At 36.7% G+C, this 21,165-nt stretch overlaps 1 protein-coding gene across 1 annotated transcript in view; it reads right to left on the reverse strand.

Annotated features, from left to right (window-relative positions):
* The window catches only part of CALCR (calcitonin receptor), a 59,421-nt gene that overhangs the window by 21,314 nt on the left and 16,942 nt on the right, over positions 1-21,165 (reverse strand). Inside the window, exons 5-6 of the mRNA XM_007076701.3 lie at positions 19,580-19,671; positions 12,171-12,297 (exon numbers count right to left, since the gene is read on the reverse strand). Of these exons, the coding sequence (XP_007076763.2) occupies positions 12,171-12,297; positions 19,580-19,671 (219 nt within the window). The remainder of the gene's footprint in view (positions 1-12,170; positions 12,298-19,579; positions 19,672-21,165) is intronic.

Genomic DNA, 21,165 nt, shown 5'->3' on the forward strand with positions numbered 1-21,165 from the left:
GAGCTAGGGAATATCATCTTGCCTCTGAGAACTTATTCCACCATCTTCATGATGTCTGAAATGCCACATAATTTCACTTCTTTAGCTTACGATTGTTTTCCTTATTAAAATGTCACACCTCTGGAAAGGATTGCACATTTTAATCCTATCATTCATAGAAAATTTAGAGTAGAAGAATTGAAGAAATGAAAGGGAAGGAGGGTGGAGGATACTAGGAGGTGCAGATTTGGAATGTGGCATAACAAATGCTTATTACTCTTGTGCTGGAGGAAGGCATTAGGCTGGAAGATTACAGCTGTCAAACATAGATCCTACTTCCAAGAAACTTAGTGTCTTGAAGGGCCAGGGAAGGGCTGCCAAAGGTAAGCTTTGTCCACTGGAAACCTTTGGCAAGGGCCAAGCCAACGCATACTTCATTCTCATAATACATTTTATATGTGACCAAAAACTCTCCTCTTTTACAAAAAAAAATACTTGCAATTTCTCTCTTTCATTGATAAAATGGAATATCAGGTGAATAGGTTCAGCTTCTATATTAACTCTATCAAGTCGAAGTTGGCAAGTTTATTCCTAAGTCGTTTTAAAGTAGAAATAAAGTTTGCAGTAGGTTCAGAGTGATTTTGAGTGATTAAGCATGATTATTTATATTTCCCTGAAGCTTCTAAAAATGTTTTCTCATCAGTTCATTTTAGCACAGAAGGAAGGGTGCAAAGTTATATTTACTTGAGCCAGGGAAGAGGAATCGATAAGCAATCTCTAGATAATTTGCTTGAAGGAAAAGACATTAAAAAAAAACAAACCCTGAATAAGAAGGATTTGTGGCCTATATTGGTTAAATTTACCAGGTTAATCTTTTATTAAATTTTACTCAGTGGTCATTTAGATTACATATTGAGTAAACATGTAATTACTGTTAAATATGTGTCTGCCTGATCATCTTTTTGTCTGCTGTTTTTTCTATCTCTACCCACAGGATTTAAACCCAGTGATACTTATACAGTAGGTGAGCAGTAGGTGCTAATTAAATCTAAATGAATATGGCTTTGGGTAGTGTTTATAATGTTGTTCATCTGAAAGTATTTCAATTCCTAATTTATTTCTCAAGTGCCCAAACAAGAGCTGCTTAATCAAGATTTAACAAATAAATTCCAGGGTCCTTTTTTCCTAAGAGACCTATGGTTCTTGCAAATGTCTGCAGGGGTCAGGCTATTGATACCAATAGAAAACTTACAATGCTGGGTGGGATCCCTGGCGGCGTGTGGGGTGCCCTCCTGAACCTGTGATGTTCTTCAAAGTTTTGGGATTTTTAGAAGGTAGCATCCCCAAGGTCAACTACTCCCTGTCATTTATACCCATTAGCCCTGGTACAACAGAGATCTTCAAACTGGGCACACAAATTCTTTCTGAAAACGCTACCTTTCATCACGATTTGCAGTTTATCTTAATATGTTCCCAGTCTTGAGATAATGTTTCAATAATGTATTTAAAAATACAGTCACCTATAAACGCGGTAGTTTAGTTTTGGTAATATACCTGCTTGTTACTCTTTAACAATGGTTCACAATTTTCAATTATCTACACTACATGTAAATCATCCAGAACTTTTCAAGGTCTTTGAGCTTATTAAAATCCATAGTCACTTGTTTTTCTCATAAGGGAGAAATGCAAGACTTATTTATCAGCTAAATTGAGTTGCATGTGACATTAAGAGGGATGCTCTCCATTGAAGTACTATTTATGGATGCAATTGAAACATTTTTCTACAATGGCCATCTTTCTATGAGACCTATTTGAAAGTATGTCTTTTGCTGCTTCCCTTATCATTTCAATTAAAAGAAAACAGGCTTTTGTCTGAGTCAAATATACTCAGTCTTTTCTCCCCACCCCACCATTCCAAACAGCATTTCTTTAGAAAACACAAAATCAAGAGAAAACATGCTCTCAAATGATTGAAAAAGGTCCTACTTTATGGGCACTTCATCAGTCTACCCCCAACTTTGAGAAAGAATTTTGATTTCAGGATAGTTTTATTATTTTTATTTTTTTATTATTAAAAAAAATTTGGGAGGGCGCCTGGGTGGCTCAGTCTGTTAAGCGTCCGACTTCAGCTCAGGTCATGATCTAATGGTTCGTGGGTTCAAGCCCCGCATTGGGCTCTGTGCTGATGGCTCAGAGCCTGGAGCCTGCTTTGGATTTTGTGTCTCCCTCTCTCTGGCCCTCCCCCACTCACACTCTGTCTCACTCTCTCTCTCAAAAAATAAAGCATTACAAAATTTTTAAAAAAAATTTTTTAACGTTTATTTATGTTTTGAGAGACAGAGCGCAAGTAGGGGAGGAGCAGAGAGAGAGAGGGAGACACAGCATCTGAAGCAGACTCTAGGCTCTGAGCTGTTAGCACAGAGCCCGACACGGGGCTCAAACTCACCAACAGTGAGATCATGACCTGAGCCAAAGTTGGATGCTCAACCAACTGAACCACCCAGGGACCCCTGATTTCAGGATAGTTTTAAAGTATTATTATTGAAGAAGGGTTTTCATAATTAGCTTTTAGTTTTATGTGAAAAAATTTACAAATGTTCCCATTCTCTGTGATATGATTGGAGGTATGTGTTTATTTCTCATTCATTGTAAACATTATTTTACCCAGTTATAGGACCAAAACAAAATGGGAGATATTGGATCTGATGAGATGAGGGATGTCGAGAAGCATTTTATTTCCCTTACTTAATCATTTGAAGTTGTGGATTGTGTGTTGAGACATATTATGGGAGAATGAGATATGTGAATGTTTTGGTATATAATCAAAGAAAGGTAAATTATTTTACATTTTTAGAGTCAAGGACTTACTTTTTCATCTTTCCTATTGCTCTTCTTTCCTTCTAAAGCAATATCAGTGCTATAAAGTTTCCAAAAAGGCTTAGCGGAAAATTAGTGATGTTATTTATCACTGCCATTGTCTCCCTTTTGTAAGTGGTCCCTTATCATTCTGGAAGCTATTTTTAAGCAAGGAATGAGTTCCCAGCAGAGAAAGACGACCAGAAAAACAACCCAAAGTGTCCTCAAACTTTCATGTGCATAAGCATTTCTGTACAGGAACGTATGTTGTACTTGACAGATGAATTAAGGGATTTTGGAGCATAATTTGATGATTTGCGAATTTTATTTTAATAGGCTAATGTTAATACCCAACACCCCTACTATGATACAACTCCACTATACTGCTTCTCTCTTTAGGCTTTCATTTTAAGGAGAATAATTTGTAAATCTCTAAGTAAAACTTCGTATTCTTTAAATCAATTTCTTTATTAGGTGACTGATTATTTTGTGCTATTAGACATGTCTTCTGTTTCCCCAACCTATCAACCATGGAATTGCATTCCAAATGTGCAAAATTTAGAGGGAGAAATGAGAATGTGTCTCTAGAATGTGATATAAATTATTTATTTTAAAGGTAGCTTACATCTGGCCTGACCCCTCATGTCTTCAAATTTCAGGTTTCAGTGAAGATTTTCACCTTCTTGTTTTTACCTGAGGTTTTTCCTGCCTATAATATGTCTGCTTTTCAAACTAGCATTTACTTTGCTCTATCACAGGAGTGCAAATTTTCTTTTCTGAGGTGTTTTCATTTCTTTTTTTAAAAAAATGTTTATTTATTTTTATTTTTGAGAGAGAGAGAGAGAAAGAGAGAGAAAGAGAGAGAGAGAGAGAGAGGGAGGGAGGGAGAGAGGGAAGGAGAGAATGAGAGTAGGGGAAGGGCAGAGAGAGAAGGACAGAGGATCCAAAGCAGGCTCCATGCTAACAGCACAGAGCCCAATGTGGGACTCAAACTCACATATTGCGACATCAGGACCTGAGCTGAAGTTGGACGCTTAACCGACTGAGTCACTCAGGAGACCCAGGTATTTTTATTTCTAAATGATATTTCTAAATAGTCAAGGTCTCAGTATCTTCCCATGAGGGTGATTTTTGATTACTTTTTTCAGGGCAACTTCTCTGTAGAACTTTTTGTGTAGCTGCAATAGACCTACTCCAAAGAAATGTTTTGTGTCATTTGAGGGTGTGTTTGGATGTGTGGATCAGGAAATACTGGAAAGGTCTGCTTCTGGTTTCTCCAGGGAAACATGTCATATTGGGCCCAGGGCCATTGAAAGAGGGATTTTATACTTTCAGAGTCAATGTGGGGCTTCCTTGGGAGACAGGAGTCAGACCTGTAGGGGCAATGCAGTCTCCTGTGAATGGCTCCCTGGATTAGAACTTTGTCTGTGTTCTAGCCACTTCCACACAGACAACCAGAACTGTTCACAGATGAAAACTGGGGTGAAACCATCCAGAAGAAGTAGGAGATGGGAAGGAGTGATGAGTAAAAATGCAGAGAAGAAAATCTTTGTAGGAGAGAAATAGGCTAACCACATCTAAAAGCCAAAACAAAAAGGACTCTGATCTTCTAGTTAATTTTGTTGGAGTCTGATAGGTTTCTAGAAATCACATTTCTGTTCTTCTCTGAATGTTCCAGGAAGAGCTGGCCAACATATATATGTACATCAACAGGGCACCAGCCGGCACTGCATCTCTGGCTTGTTCTGCCTCTTGTAGATCATTCTGTCTTGTGTGGGCACAAACTTTTGGGAAATGGAGGCTCATCTCCCTGATCTTCCCTGAATTATTTGGAACTGGAGTGAACAGTGCTGTGAATTTGTGGGCAAAGTTTTGTTTGTCTACCAGGGAGGATGGATCAAATAAGACTGACATTCGTTTAAGCTGGTAATTTTCCCAGCTCTCTTCTCTTGAAGTGAGAGGGTGATTTTGATACATGGAGAACTAGAAAAGGAATATTGCTTAATTTTTCCTCTTTATCCCTTCATATATCTTACAAGCTTGAAAATTCCCTCTAATCTACTCCTTGATATTGAAGTCGAAAAGGTATGGGTATGAGTTCCTGAAAGCCTCTTATAGTGTACCCCTCCAAAATAGGTTCAGTTCAAATGTAATAACAAAAGAGTATACAGTGATGACCTTCCTATGGGGGTGATTTTCTCAAATTTTAGCATGCATCAAAAAGCACTGGGAGGGGTTGTTAAAACGCATGTTGTTGGGCCCTACTAATAGAGATTATGATTCCGAGGGTCTAACATAGGACCTGAGATTCTGCATTTCTATCAAGTATCTGGGGATCCTGATGCTGTTTTTCCATGGGCCCCTCTTTGAGTGGATTTAGGGTATAGATGTAATTTCCTCAGTATCTGACTCCTGTTTTAGTTACTTGCTGGCCTTCCAGTGCCGATAATCCTAATTATCTATGTTCCAGGAGACTCACAATGCGGTGGGAGAAGTCCCGACTTTGAGTCACATGTATACTAAAACCTCATGAGGAGAAATTACAGTACTTTTTGTCAAGATGCCAGTGCAGTTGATAAATGGAGGAGCAAAAAGGCACTCATATCAACTTGAAAACTGTCAACTTGTACAGTCTTTAAAGCTAGCTGAATGAAGGAGAAGAATCCCCCAGTCAGAAAGTCAGCATTAAATAACTTTGTAAGGAAGTACCACAATCTTTCTGCAGAGGAATTTCAGGATGTAACATTTTCAGTTAAATGCGAGTCTGTCATGCAATTCTGAGCTGATTTCTGATAAAGCTTCAGAGAAAATGAGCTTGAATCTGTGGAACTATAGTCATGATTCAGTGTGTTTAGGGGGGAAAAAGCACTGGAGATAAAAGTCCCATCTAAGATAAGTACATTGGAAGATGACCCACACATTGGCAAAGGAAGTGCTCTGGAAGTATTCAGAAAACAAAGCCATAGTAAACAGAAAAGCAGGGTACACACATGATGGAAAAAAAAAAGCCTGTTAGGAATGTGACGAAGGAAAACAAATTAACAGCTTGCTACGCTCAAGGGTCTTTCTCTATATGATATAATGAGGATATTATGTCACTCTTCACTAGAAGTTCTCAAGCCATGACTGAGTTAGTTTTATTTTCTCAGACCACCGCTCTTTTGGTTATTTCTGACTTACTAACCTCTAAGTATTTTTTGCATTTGGCTTTTACACTTAGTCCTTTTGGATTTAAGCAAAATTTACAAATGCTCTGTGTTTCCAATCTCCTATGCTATATAACACAGAAATGAAACTAGGTGCACGGTTAGAAAATGACAAGTACTTAAGGCCTCATGGCTGTGGTAACAACTATAATATAAGTAATAATAGATAACATTTGACAGTTGTTATGTGCCAGCCTGGTTTTGAGCATTTTAAGTGTATCAGTTCATTTAACCCTCACACACAACTCTATGAGGAAGGTGCTATCATTATCTCCACTTTACACATTAGGAAAGTGGGTTTCAGTAAATTGCTCAACATTACAGAATAATCTCTAAGTAAGTAGAAGAACTACAGGATTTGAGATCCTCTAAGATCAGCAAGACCAATTTGGAGCAATCCAGCTAAGCACAGCGATTCTAGCGATGAACCAACAGCGTTGGTTCAATGTACAAACTCCTTCATACAACCAACAGAGTTGTTCTATCTCAACTAAAAGCTTTTGAGAATAAAATCTATAAGCAGTTCTGCATAAAATGCATGATAACCTTCTCAAAGCAGGGGAAACTAGCTGTAAATGTTGACATGAAGCCTTGCTACACAAACCACATCACAAGGTACCATTTGTAAGTCACTGATTTCCTGTGCAGAGGAACCACCCAGATTGGCCAGATGAGAGAAACTGGAGGTTGGGTTGATGTTTATAGCCATTTTAGCAGTAAATGCTTCAAACCCATATGGGAAACCATATAATCTTGGTTAAAATATCATTTATTGGTTTGATGTGTAAGTAAAACAAAATGGCATAAATGACCAGAGTAGGATATTTCATTTCATTACCACATCTTGGCAACATGCTCTCTGCATCATCCCTCAAATCCATCATACTTTTTCATTCCCAATCTAATTTCTTCCACAGGCTACTAAACTGGATAATTCCAATCTAGTTTTACCTGCATTGACCTCTCATCTCAAAAACTCTGCTGTCCCTGTCACCTCTCTCACATGGAGATGCCCTCCCTTGCACCAGTCTCCTCTGGGCTGGGTAGGAGGGTTCTAGTTTCCACCCTGGCTTTCAGCTGTCTCTGGTGCCTTAGATCTCAGCAATCATTCCAAACCTATCTTTCTGTGACTATGATGAAGTTCTGACATAGTCTGGTGGCTCAACTGTCCTGAACAAATTAGAATTAGAAGAAATCCACTTTGTTTTTCAGACTTTGCTTATATAAGAGGCTATAGAAAATGTGTCTCGATTATTTTGGCTTTTGAAGTGCAAAATGCCCAGATTCCCAGTAAAAACTAATCTCCCTGTATTGTCCCTTTCAGACCCAGATAAAAAGTTCAGAGAGACATTTCTTCCTAGAAAATGACAAGTATGCTGCCAGCTTCCTTTAGATGCAGTAAGAACAATGCTTTTAATTCTGCCTCCTGACTCTACATGAAGATCATCAAATAAGCAGATGGAACAAGAAAATGAAATTTTAGGTATTATGGAAATGAAATACTCAAATGACACAAATGACAATGGGCAATTTTCACATCACTCAATAAACTGAGGCTCTATTCAGCCCTTATTTGTGCCATGAGTTATTTTGAGTTTAACTTTTAAAAAAAGAATGTCAAGGAATGAAATTCTCACCCTTGGTTTTACAGGAGAGAATCTGCCTAACCAAAAAAATTCCAAGGAAAGAAACTAGCTACTTTGATGGGAAAGGGGCTGCAAGTCCGTAGGGATTCCCTACTGAGGAGTGAGAACATTGTTTGCTTTTGCCCCCCAACGAAATAAACTCTTCTAGAAGTAGTGCAACAGCATTTGGGATGATGCAGCCTCCTTTTACAAGAAATAACTTTCTTTTTAATATATTCCCTTGGGCACTGGGAAGGAAAATCTTTTTGCCTCTTAACTGCTGATTCGGTGACCTGAGAATTGGGTCAGAATGAAAAAATAATCTACAACTCTGCTTTTAGTTTGCTTAAGAGAAAAAGTGGGTTTAAAAATTACATATTTTGTTGTTGTTGTTGTTTTTTTAAAGGAGACATACACCTGAATCACAGATAAATGGAATGCTGGCAAATATACTTTAATTTATGACTGTGGTTATTTTTTTATGTTAGTTGTAATTTCAATAGATATATGTAATTGACAATGTCCAATAACTTCTTTTTTTCAAAAATTTCTTGTGCTTTTAAAAATTTTTTTTGGGGGGGTCTATTCTTGGGCTTTTATTATCTCCAGTCTTCTTGGCTATGGAGAACCATAATCTAGTGTTTTCTGGAATGTCACTCTTTCAAGAAAAATGCAATATTTCAAATGATTCATTTAAAGTAACATTTAAATATACAATTTTGCATGTGACTTACTAATATATTGATGACCTGATTCTCGGTGTTTGGATGCTATTTTTTCTGCCTTTTTAAGCAGTGAAGAACTTTACTCTTAGGAAAGATGGGACTTTCCTAGTCAAACTTCTCCTAGTTCTTGTTTATCCCCTGTAAATGTAAATATATCACAATAGGGAAAATTTCTCCCTTCTCAATTCCAGAATTTATAGCTTCAACTGCAATTCAATTTCATTGTCTTTGGATGGGAAACGATACTTAAGAAATTGGGCTTCTCTGAGTGCATTAATGACGGAATATGTGTTTTCAAGGTGAGGTACAGCACAGATTTCAAGACTGTTGTCTCTCTTGGAAATACTAAATAAGCAGTTTCAAGGATGAATAAATAACATAGAAGACATGTCTACTTGAAGGTTGTTTCTTGCCCTTTCTTGAACTTTGCTTAGACAGAGCAGCCCCAAGTTTTGCATACAGAGAGTTGGAGAAAAGTTTTAACAAGATCTCACTGAAAAACAATGACTATTTTCAAACAGAAAATGTACTAAAACCAAATGACCTAGTTTTTGGTGGGGGGGCAAGTGTATGCTTCACAATTTACAAACATGAATTAATTTTTGTTGTTGTAGTCATTTGTGTTTAGTCTACACTATTTATATATATTTGGTAAAAGGCATGAATTTCCAAATTTTGTTTTATGGAAGAAACAGACTTTTGGAAATGTGAAAGAGGGCACATTGTGTTCACACATTATGACGTTCCCTGTTTCCCACTGTCAGTGGCTTATTATTGGTGGCTTATTCTCATTTTGTCTAACCTCAGAGGAGAGGAGGCTTCTTTTTCACCCAGACTTTTTGCTCCTGTGTTCTCCGTTAAGAAACCCCACAAACACTTGGAAATAGGTAAACAAAGGACTGAACCCCACATGTTTGGTTGCAATACAACAGCAATGGCTGTTTCCATATGAGGCTTAGTCTATTCGTAGGCATTGTGAAGAAGACGTCATAAATAGCCATCTTCCCCCAATTCTATGAATGTAGTTCAGCTTGAAGACTAAAATTCGAGTTTTGGGTGATCGACAACACTTGATTGATTGGATTAAATTCTGCCTTTCAAGATTTTACAATTTTTCCCTAGGAAGTTTATTCTTGCATAGCTAAAAATAACAAGTCTGTTAGGTTAACAATATATTGATTGGCAGAACCAGGTGCTAGTCATGTCATAAAGATAAACTTCTTTCCATTTTTCAAACTTATGTCATTTTGAGATTGCCTAATGTGTGCAACAGAGCCACCCTCACTCCTCCATACCAGAAGAAAGCTTCCTGTTAATTTCTCTGGCTCTCCTATGCTCACACATTCTCCCAGGAGATGAGCTGTTGAACTGGGTCCCTAAACATCTGCTTATAGGCTTTATTATAGGTTTCTAGGCAAGAGAGAAGCTGCAAGGCAGAGCTGGGCTGACTTGTTGGCTAGGAGGCAGCCTATGCATGGTAACTGGCAGAGCAGATAGACATGTGTGCCCCTAAAGTAGCCTATGAAAGTGAAAACATCCACTGTTAAGAGCCATGAATAGACTAATAAATGGACCAGGGAAGCCAAGTGCAGAGACCTAGGAAGTCAGTTATAGGGCAAGAGTTAGCAGCAACTGTGTGAGCGATCATTTGCAATACTGTGCCTTTGGGAATTTTTAAAAGTTTTCTGCTTCGGGGCATCTTGGTGGATCAGTCAATTGAGCATCTGACTCTTGATTTAGGTTCAGGTCATCATCTCACAGTTCATGGGATCAAGCCCTGTGTTTGGCTCTGTGCTGACAGCATGGAGCCTGCTTGGGATTCTCTCCCTCTCTTTCTGTCCCTTCCATGCTCATGTGCGCATGTGTGCTCTCTCTCCACCCCCCACCCCCCACTCTTGAAATGAAGAAAATAAAGCTTAAAAAATTAAAGCTTTGTGCTACTTTTGGGACTCCAGGACAAGTTCTTGGAAGTAAGCAGGGCAGTTTTTATTTTTCTCGTTGATGGATAAGGTTAAATGGCTTCTGTAATTCAATAGTGAATCCAGAAAAATCCTGAATTTAGACTATTTCAGGAAGATAATAGGTTTAGTATGATTTCACAATGGATGAGAAGCCCCCTACACCCTAGGAGCCAGAGAGAGGGATGGTGGAATGATACAGGGGTATGAAACCCTCACAAGAGAGATGGGACAGAGGTTACTCAAGAATTTACAATACTTCATAACGTGACTGAGTGTTGCTCCCATGATTATTTAGTGACTAAAGTGCCATTTCCAGGCCTACTCCATACAGACTGTAATTTGTCAGGATTTCCACACTTAATGTTGTATGGGAAACCAAAAATTTGAGCCTTTTCTGATGAGAGATGCTTAGTTAATTGCTTTTACATTTTAGTAGGTGTCAGCTTCCCTAATGAAACATAGTATACATGCCCAATTATGGGCAATTACCACTTGGGAATGGCTGAGACTATTTCTTTAAGAACACATCTTCTTAAGGAAATTAATCAAGAGCTCCATGTGGTATATAGGAGAGAGGATGGGATTTGTGTGAGACAGGTCTGGGTTTGAATCCCATCTCTAACTAACCACAGTACAGAGGACACGTCCCTTCACTGAGCCTCAATTTATTCAGTTAATAATGAGAATAATATCCACCCTTTCCTGGGGTCTTGGGAAGACTAAAGGAAATGAAATTATGTTTATTAAAATCAGTTGACATTCAAAAAGTAAACTCATCAAGATGAACCCATTGGGTCACATTCTGTAGGTAAGATAAGACTCAGATAACAGATGCCATGATCTTAAGAGATGGACCATCATACCTTTCTGGATATATTCGCACTGCAAAAATTATTAACACTGTGGATTCATTAGAAGCCAAATTAAGCTGCTTTCCCATGCCATGCCACTGTCACACAGGATGCATGCTCTGGGCAGATTTCACGCATTTTTGTCTTTGGGTTGGCAGAACTGTCAAATGCCACTTTTGAAAGATGAGGCTATCTACAGATGCTTGCATAACACAGTTAAGCAGAGAAACAAAAATAAAAATATCCCTTGGTCATTTACTGTGGGCTGAATAGCTTCTGTTCATGCTCTCAAATGCACTCTCCACCCTGCTCCCACTGCCCTGGGCCCAGAGAAACACATCTGTACAACTCCATCCTGGCCTCCTTGCCTTCTGGTTTACGGCTGAGCTCTGTTAATAGGGATCGGCGGCAGAGATTGGGAGCTGAGAGTGAGTGAGTTAGGGGTATTTAAACCCTTTTCACGTTATGCAGACATAGAATATGACAGTATTTATGTGGGTTACTAGAGTAAATGCATAGCAACCCATAGCTAAATTGACTGGCGCAAGCCCAGCCTGGTGTCAGGATGCTAAGGGGAATTACTTTTAAGGACACCTGTAACCCATTAGTGACACACTGGGGCATTGCCTTAGTACACCTCAAATTGCCCATGTTCACAAGATGTGCTCAGTAAACTTCCCACAGATGTGAATGAATTTTTAATTCATAGTAAAAACTCAAGATTTGTTGTATAATTCTTGTTTGGTTATGACTGAATTATTCCCAGCCCTTTACTACTGCATATAGCAATTACTTCCAATAACTATATAGAAGTGATATGTCATGGTTGATGCGAAACTCAACTGTAAAAGTAAATATGATCACACATGTAAACAGTTGCTTCAGTTAAACACAATAGCACCATGTTCACTCTTCATGTGTACTACATCCTTAAGAACAAATCAAAAGCAAATCATGCAGTGTTTACCGGGTCCCTTCTCACAAGCTCTCCGTTGGGTACTACTTCAACCAGGTGGATGATGATAATCATGGAATTCAGAATATAAGTCAGAAACATGTTCTTGTGCAGAGTTACCCTTTGGCAGCCAAGGTTCCTGGAGGAAAAAGTAACAGAAAGCATTAACCGGTGCCAAAAATATTGACATACCTGGAAAAAATTTTTTTTGGTAATATTTGTATTATTTCCTTTAGCAATAGATGAGAGACATATAGAAATAAGTGAGGCTGGTCCCATCTTTAAGACTCATTACTACTTTTCTGCCTGATTTTTAAGAACAGTTTTCTAGTCACAGTAGCTCATAGTTTTCAGTCCTCAGGGTGACTTCATACAATAACTGAAAGAGTGAGTGATAAAATCACTTTTAATTATACCAAATGTCATGAAATTAATTAAGAGAAGGACTCTTACAAGAGAAACCATTAGGGTTTGGAGTGTGCTTCAGATGAAAAGTCGAATATTCATTGATGTAACCAGGCAGAAATTGTGTGGCAAATGGGATAACAGAGCATGAAGTCAGAACCAAGGCTGCCCTTGACAAAGTACTGAATCTGTGTCCTTGACCCATCACAGACACAGACTTTATTAAGTCTCCGTCATTCTTCTCTTTTGCTATTTTTTCCAACGTCTTCGTATTTCTCATATTCCAACTGGAATCAACTCTGTGGTTCTCCCTTTCCACATCCTCCTGATGGTGGAGCTCAGACACAGGCACAGAATTCTACATAGGCTCAAATTTGATCTCATTATAAGGCATATTGTGGTTTGGATCTGATGAAACCCATCCACGTGCCACTGCTTGTTGGCATAGCCGTTTCCCACCTTTTGGACACTAAAGAATTTGTTGGAATTTTCATTCCTTTCTCCTCCATTTCATAAGCTTGTACATACGTATTTGTGTGAAGATCACATAAATAAACATTAGTTTGGATATCCTATTCCGCTTTTTGATGCAAATGGAGAGAGTCCTGCAGGATGGCTATAACAAAATTGGAATGATTATCCAAGAGGAATAAAAATCTTGCATTTACCATAACTGATCCAGTCAAAAAACATTTAGCATAATGTGAAAATCTAAAACATTCAATTAATGATGCCAATGACTGATCATAGTAATTATTCCTAATTCATGGAATAAAGTTAGGATTCCAGGAATTTTGAAAAGGAAATTCTGGGGAAAGATGGAATATGAGAATGGTCTGGCTTTACTTTAACAATGCTTTCCTAAATTTCGAATCAAAAGAAAATGCAATTATCTGTTGTAAAAAGTCGATTTAAGTAATAAGGGCATCTGTTAAAACATTTTGATTATTGTAACTACATCTTTCAACATTCAGGAAGCACAACCATTAGTAAGTAGTTAACACAGGATATCTTAAATTTTTCAACTTGCTGAGCAGGGATAGAATGCAGAACTTTATATCCAGGAAGGGTTTAGAGAAGAACTTAAACACACGCATGTGCACACACACACACACACACACACACACACACAAACACACCCCTGTACTACTTTATTTGACAGCAGAAAACTCTGTTAAATAAACCAAACATAACTGGTTCTATAATAGTACTATAAAAGTAGGTTGCAAATTTAAGGCTTTAAAAAGAAAAAATTACTTATGGGAAACATCATACCCATTTATACTGCATAAACTCTTCAATATTGCAACTGGTACATTAAACCTGTGACCTGCCATTTTCCATATAGTCATAATAGCATTTCATAATTCTTCTCACTGGGGGGCAAATATCTGTGGCCTCATTACTGGATTCTGCCTGCCTTAAACCAACGACACTTGGCATTATCCAGAACTAAAGAGTATGGATAAATGCATCACACAGTGCCGCTGTTCTCATGCCTGGTTTTCTTCTGATCAGGTAGAGTTCAATAATCTGCTGATATACAACATTAGTTTAAATGACTGGTTAATGCTCAATCTTCTGTGTAAACCAAAAATCGACTTCTTCTACTTCTAGCTTATTACTCCCTGGCCCTTTTATCCTTACTTTATTATTTTTTTCTCTTAAGACCACCTTCTGACATATCATATATTTGTTGATTGCCTGTTATTTTCTCCGTTTCTTTCACTAGAGTGAGAGTGCTAAAGGATTTGTTTTGTGCACCTAGAACAGTGTTTGACACCTTGTAGGCTTGATACTCATGTTTTTTAATTAAAAATCTTTACATAAGAGCAATTTCCTTCTTCAAGCAGTGGCCAGTAGTTTTCCATTATATCAGAGAATTACATTAAGTGCTAGATTGTGTAATATCTTATACTTTGAATCATACTGAACATTTGCCAAGTTCTTACTATAGGTATTAACTACCTAATATTGGACATTATGCTGTTGTTCAACAGTAGCTAAAACCTGTATGTGGTACGGTGTTAATTATATAATGAGAAAATGAAGGTTTAAAGCTGGATAAACTATTAGACTCCAAAGGAAGAATATGACTAGTATATAATAAGAGTTTGTGTCTTAAAGTTTCAATATAATTTCTGCTTATTGAGTTTAAAAAAATTTTATTACACTTACTTGACAACATTTAAACTCAGCTTTTTGAAGCAAGTTAGAGTTACTTTAAATTTATTAAAATTCCTTCAGTAATCTAACACATATCACTGTGTACCCATTTAAAAATCCAACACACATTACCATATGGTTCAGACCTTTGGTAGATACTAGGGATATATGGATGAACAAAACAGCCTCTGCCTTCAGAGACCTTATATGCTAAATAACTGTTTATTTACTCTTATTATGATTACTGCTCTGAAGGAGAGGTATAGGATGCTAAAGAGGGTAACTGAACTTAACATGAGTAATTATGCGCTCAATTGTTCTCAATGCAAATATCTTGTTGCTTGAATGAACATGATCTGTCAGATCTGAAAGGTCTTAAGTAGAAAATAGCACAACCCTGATGTTAGCTATACTTCGTTCCTCTTGATTAAAAGAAACAGTTATTTAGATAGACAGAACATTGCTTACTCTTTGCAAGACAAGGAACCCTAAGTACTATAGATTCTCTAATAGCAGGAGGATAAGAGAACATAATTGACATCTGTCTTGGCCCAAAGTGTCACTCAAATGTGAGGAAGAGATAATGATTTACCTAGGTATGAATCTCAAGATGTCATACTTTAAGACTAAAGCTAGATGTTATTTTCATGGTTTTAGCTTACTTGGGGTAAATCTGCCACACTATTTGTTTCAAATAATTGGGACCATATGTATGTATGTGTGTGCTCTTGGGAGCTTGTAGTCATATGAGAAAGCATTTATATTTGCCTTGAGTTTTGCATATTGCATAAAACAGTCTGATATCAGAGGATAAGGAAGAGCAGTGTTCAGTCCTTTATAAGACAGTGTAATTATAGTCACATTCAAAGTAAATGAGGAAAGACGCAAGCAATAAAAAAAGTAAAAGTTGTTTTGAATTTACTGATGCATGAGAAAATGTGCATTGGAATAACTGTTGTGATTAGTACAAGGAGTCATATCTTTCAGTGTAATGCTAAATTTTTCTTTACCTGGCTATCATATTTTGTTCACAATAGACCAGACAAGTGAGGAGAAGGGGAGGGAATCATGGAATGGACTGCACTAAAACTCCTAGAAGAATTTGAAACCCAATACTCTTTATATCTTTCCCCTTTGACAAGAGACTTTATACCTTTGGATTTAGCACAAAATCTTTATCCTTAAGGAACTCCCTTTTGATCATAATTCTTGCTTCTTTTCCTACTACCACTATTCTATGAGTGAACAGTTTACCAAGATATGACTGGCAGTTATCTTTTGTGTCCTGTTGTGTCAAGGGTGGGTTGGGAGAAAGGAGGTTATCTTTGGTGCCATTGATTTAGTGGTTTCTTTGGAGCAATAGGAAGGCAGCTGGAGATGTATCATAGTGGATGCTATAGAAGATAAAGTGTTATCTATCCATCCACTATGTAGATGTGACAGAATAATAGTGAATGCTGATGAGTAGAGAGGAATCAGTATTGCTTCTGGAAGGTCCCAGTGGAAAACCTCCTTTTGTGCTGATATGGCCAATGTAATGTAATGTAGACAATGTAATGCAATAAAGACACCCCCCCCCCATCTTCCAACATATATCTCTATTAACTTTCAGGCAAGAGTAATTAATATTCAAAATTTAACAGTAAGTAAGGCATGAGTATCAAGCAGTTAAAATGGATGATAATGAATGTTCTATTACTGTGCTTTCCTGAGAAAAAAGAGTTAGATATTTAGTAATTTAGGATTCTTCCACAGAAATGTCAATTGATAATTCTAACTGGAACTGATGGGATAAGTGAATTTTATTGCAAACTTGCTTAAAATGGTCAGGAAATGCACACAAATAAATGTCCACTTATGTGGCTTTCTCAAGCCTGTCTCCCCTCGGGGTATCTTCATCTTAACTCTCTTGTTGACATTTACTATTGGCATGTAGTAGTGAGGAGTCTTGCTGAATAAATTTGATGTTTCTATTTAATCCCTCTAGATACTGTTGCTCCTAACTATTTTTCCTGCAAAGAAAATGAGTATATATGAGTAATTTCCCAGATTTTTAGCAGCTACGTATTGGCAGTTCCACAGCCTCCCGTGTATTTAGTGACATTAAATTCCTCTGCAGGCTTTCTTAGCCTGCTGGTTTGAGGAGGACACCTGCAGGGTTATTCCTTTTTATAGATCCTATAAGGCACATTTGATGAGTTGAGAGTGAGTTTCAATGGGATGATTATGAATGGGGCATTAGGTCTGAAAAGTGGGGCTGGGTGTAACTTCTCATTTTGGTTTCATGAAATTTTTATGAAATTGATTGTTTGGATTTTGCAAAATAACTCAACCCTGGGAATGTGGAATTAAGCAAGGGAATTATGATTTTTTTTTTTTTGCTCAGGTTTACACAGATGATGCATCTTAAACTCATAAATCATAGAAGCTTCCACTGTAATATGAAGTAGAGACCTTAAGGGTGATGTTGAACATTGAGAACAATTTGGGGAAAATGTTGCTAATTAAAAGATAAAATCCAATGATAGATCAGAATTACCTTCTTTTAATATTTATGAAATGCAAATGTAAAGAAAAAAATCTGAAGACTCAGAAACATACTTTAATTTTAAGAAAAAACACAAATGCCCTGGATATTTTTAGTTTGAGCAGGTTTAAGATAAAATTAAGAACAAGTATAAAAATCATGTGTGACTGCTTTTAGATCTGAATATTTGATATCTCAGTATGTGTGTTTTTCATATCCTATTTGTCTCTTGTTGTATGTGCTTTGGAGAACAAGCTATTTCGGTTTATGTCTCCCCATTATCACACTCAGATTATAAATCCATAAGAGCTGGTTTTCCTCCCAAGATTAAAGTTGCTGTTTGGTAGGCTTTTGGAACTGAGAGATAGTAGGACAATATTAGGTGCTTTCTAATCAATCTGCCCCCAAATTCTCTCATGGGTTCAGCCAGATTAATTGTGTTCTGGGTCTAACTGGAGTTGAGAAATATTTTACTTTACTTATGTGCTGTACTTTTAAACACCCATCTTCAGTGGCTTAATACAGCAATGAGTGTTGAAAGAATACTGCTATTTTCTTTGCTGATTTGGCTCTCACATCCTATCACTTATTTAAGTGACTGGAGAAATAAAGAAGAAATGTTCCCTGGACATTTTTTATCTTTAAACTCCTGAATACACTTATTAGTTTCACCATTACAAACTTGGGGGCTTTTTCTTTCAATTTTTTTATGGTTACATTAAGAATTTTAAAGGTGAGACTTTTAGTTACAGACTTTTTAATCAAAGTTGTATGGGAGCCATGATGATGTATTTATTCACCGTGGTCAAGTGCAGTTGAAAAATGAATAGACATTCCAAGATTAATCATGCTGTGTGTTTACTCTGTTGTATTCTGATCATTATAATTGAAAATACTCTTCTATTCTAATTCTAGTAATTGATCCCTTATGTCTTATTGCTTTGTTTATATCTTTCTCCTGTTAAACCATATATGGAAAGAGCTCATTCTGTTTATTTAATTTATTATTTATTTATTGTTATTTAATTATTATTATGCAGTTAACAAAAAATTGCTATTCAATTACGTTCCTTTGTCAGAATAAGAATCTTGACTATATAAGATATAGACATAATATGATAATGGTATAAGATAAAGGCAAAGATTAAAAAGGATCAAGGAAAAAAATAATAGTAGTTGTGTTAAGGGTGTGTTTACAGGTGATTCCCCCCCTTGGGTTAGGCTTCTTTAGTATTATCATGATAATATTTTAACAAAAATCAAATTAAGATTCTGTTATACTATATATGAATCACTGTATATTTAGTTACATAATAACATCTGTAAAGTGTGGAGGATTATTTGTAGTCTGAGCCTATGAAGGAGCTTTTCTTTACCATTTATATAATACCACTGCAACTAAAAAAAGTATTAGTTGAAGGAGACAGCCCTGTAATGTAGAAATTAGAATTCTCATGAAAGGGTAACGTAGCGCCTCCTGCCTTTGATTTAAAGGAACTACACTAAATTTAGGATGTTTCTAGAACTGACTTTAACTTACGTTACTATCTCACGTGCATTATGAAGTCATTCCTGAAAAAAACAGATTTAAAGTTTCAAATTCTCCATTAATACAAAATCAGTAGTTATACCAATGTTTTGTCATATATAATGCAATCAAGTACATAGACACAGCCTTGGAATAGAAACCTCATTGGGATTTTACTCCTCACAGTGTCTTAGGAGATAACTGTGGTGGATGATGCCAGGTTTGCAAGTGCAAAATACTGACACTTGACTCTTCTTCCAGAGATTCTCCTTGGTCTTGGATGAGTGAGTCAAGGCCAGAAGGGAGCCTTACCTTCCTTCTCTGACTAAACACTATCATGGCCTCAGTAGCCACACTTCTCCACCGGCCAAATCCACTTGTGATACAGCTCATAATTACGCAAGGTGCATTTGAACTTCTGGCCATGACCTCCATATTTTAGGATGGGGGTAAAAGAAGGAAGAAGAGCCTCTCCTCAATACTTCCTGCAACCTTAGCGATGGTAAGTGGAGCCTTTAACATGTTAACAGGATACCTATGGGCTCACAGGACTGTTTCATTTTGGGAAAGGCATATTGCCTTTGAGAATTATACGATTCCACCTTATTTTTCTCAGAGATAGGATTAAAAATGGTTTTAATTAATTTTATTATCCTTGCTACTTCATGACTCTTGGTGGTGCATTTCTCTTGTGATTTGCAGAAGATCACCCTTCCCCCAACTCTTGCAGAGTTAACCATTTATTTCAGTACCTTAAATAAGAAAATAAAAAGCAGATGCTATGAGGGTACTTACTTGAAAAACACGAAAATCCCCAGCGAAATCACCAAGGTGAAAATCGACAAAGAATGACCCACAATAGCCAAGTAGTACAGGACATATGCGCTCTGCAACAAGAGCAACAACAATGAAACAGTTATAAAAATAAACAGGCAAATAAGTGATAATAGAGGAGGGAAAATAGTTTCTATTTTTAATATAAGTGTAATTCAACAATTGTTCTCCTTTAAAAAAATCTAAAATTATAACATATTTCAGAGAAATTATATTGAATTATAATATTTGGGGTTAACAAGTTAAATGATATAAGATTATCAGTTATACTAGAATTTGCATGATGTGGTGGGAAGAATGTAAGACTGGATTCATCAGAGCTGTTCTTTACTCAGAGATTAAGTCTTTGTGTGACTCTCATAAGTCAGCCACTTCACCCCTCTAGATCTCAGTAGTTTTTATCTGTAAAATAATTTGGTCAAACTAAATGATTTTTAAAATAATTACATACTACTTATAAGAAACATAATTAAATACTGGGATACAGAAATACTGGACATAAAAGGATGGGGAGATGATGATCTAGGTAAACACTAACCACAAGAAAATGGGTGTAATATCATAAAGGTCCAGAGCTCAAGTCAGAGAGATAAAACAATTTGTAATTTCTATTCACCTAATAATATCAGTTCAAACCACATAAACATAAAGCAAACGCTGACACCACTTAGTAATCAATAGAACACACAATACAAATGCAGTATAAATAAGTTGGATAATTTCTGTGAAGTTTTTTAATTCCTGGTAGAATGTGGCATTTATGTACAAATCATGACCCTTCTGCATTTGATTCTTGTCACTTTACTCGTGAAGAGCCTGATATTGAAGTACTGATTCCACTAACAGGCTCTCAAAGCATGCAGAGTCCTTTGTTTGGTTAAATGCATTATTGCTGAACAGAAACAAATATTGCTTTTCTAGGAGTTTGAATTTCAAAATGAACTAATCAACATCTCCTGAATTGTGGCTGTTCACCACTTGACCGGGTATTTGCATATTATTTGCCATTTTCATTGATACTACTCTCCTAACAGAATGCTTTTTATCTTTGCAGAAATGATAATTAAGGTTGGAGTCGTTGGTTTATATCTAGAACTTATGATAAAGACTTCAAAATAGCCTATAAGCCCCTTCTTAGGAAGTATTTAGGAATCTTTGCAAAAAAACAGATACTCAGCTGCTGTCTTTTCTCCCACCAATTCATTTTCTGGCTATTTTGTTCACTTTACCACTAGACAAAACCAGGAGTGGCATTTTCTAAGAGTTCTTCCTTTTAAATAGTTCACCATGTAGAATCCCCTTGTCATTGAAAGTACTGTTTTTAATTTAGATATATGCTCATGACCCATCCTCTGTCACTATTTTATTTTTATCTCTGTATATTTTTATTTCTAAGAAAATTTTATATAATTGATTTTCTTTCAGTTGCCTCCAGACTACTTTAAAAAATATTTATTCTTTTGAAATAAAGTTGTCTAAATGTGTAAGCTTAAACCAACAGCTCATAATTTAGTTGCCATTCTTGGTGTCATTCTTAAGACTGAGAA

This window comes from Panthera tigris, chromosome A2, assembly GCF_018350195.1.
Source record: "Panthera tigris isolate Pti1 chromosome A2, P.tigris_Pti1_mat1.1, whole genome shotgun sequence".
In the NCBI taxonomy this organism is placed as follows: domain Eukaryota; kingdom Metazoa; phylum Chordata; class Mammalia; order Carnivora; family Felidae; genus Panthera; species Panthera tigris.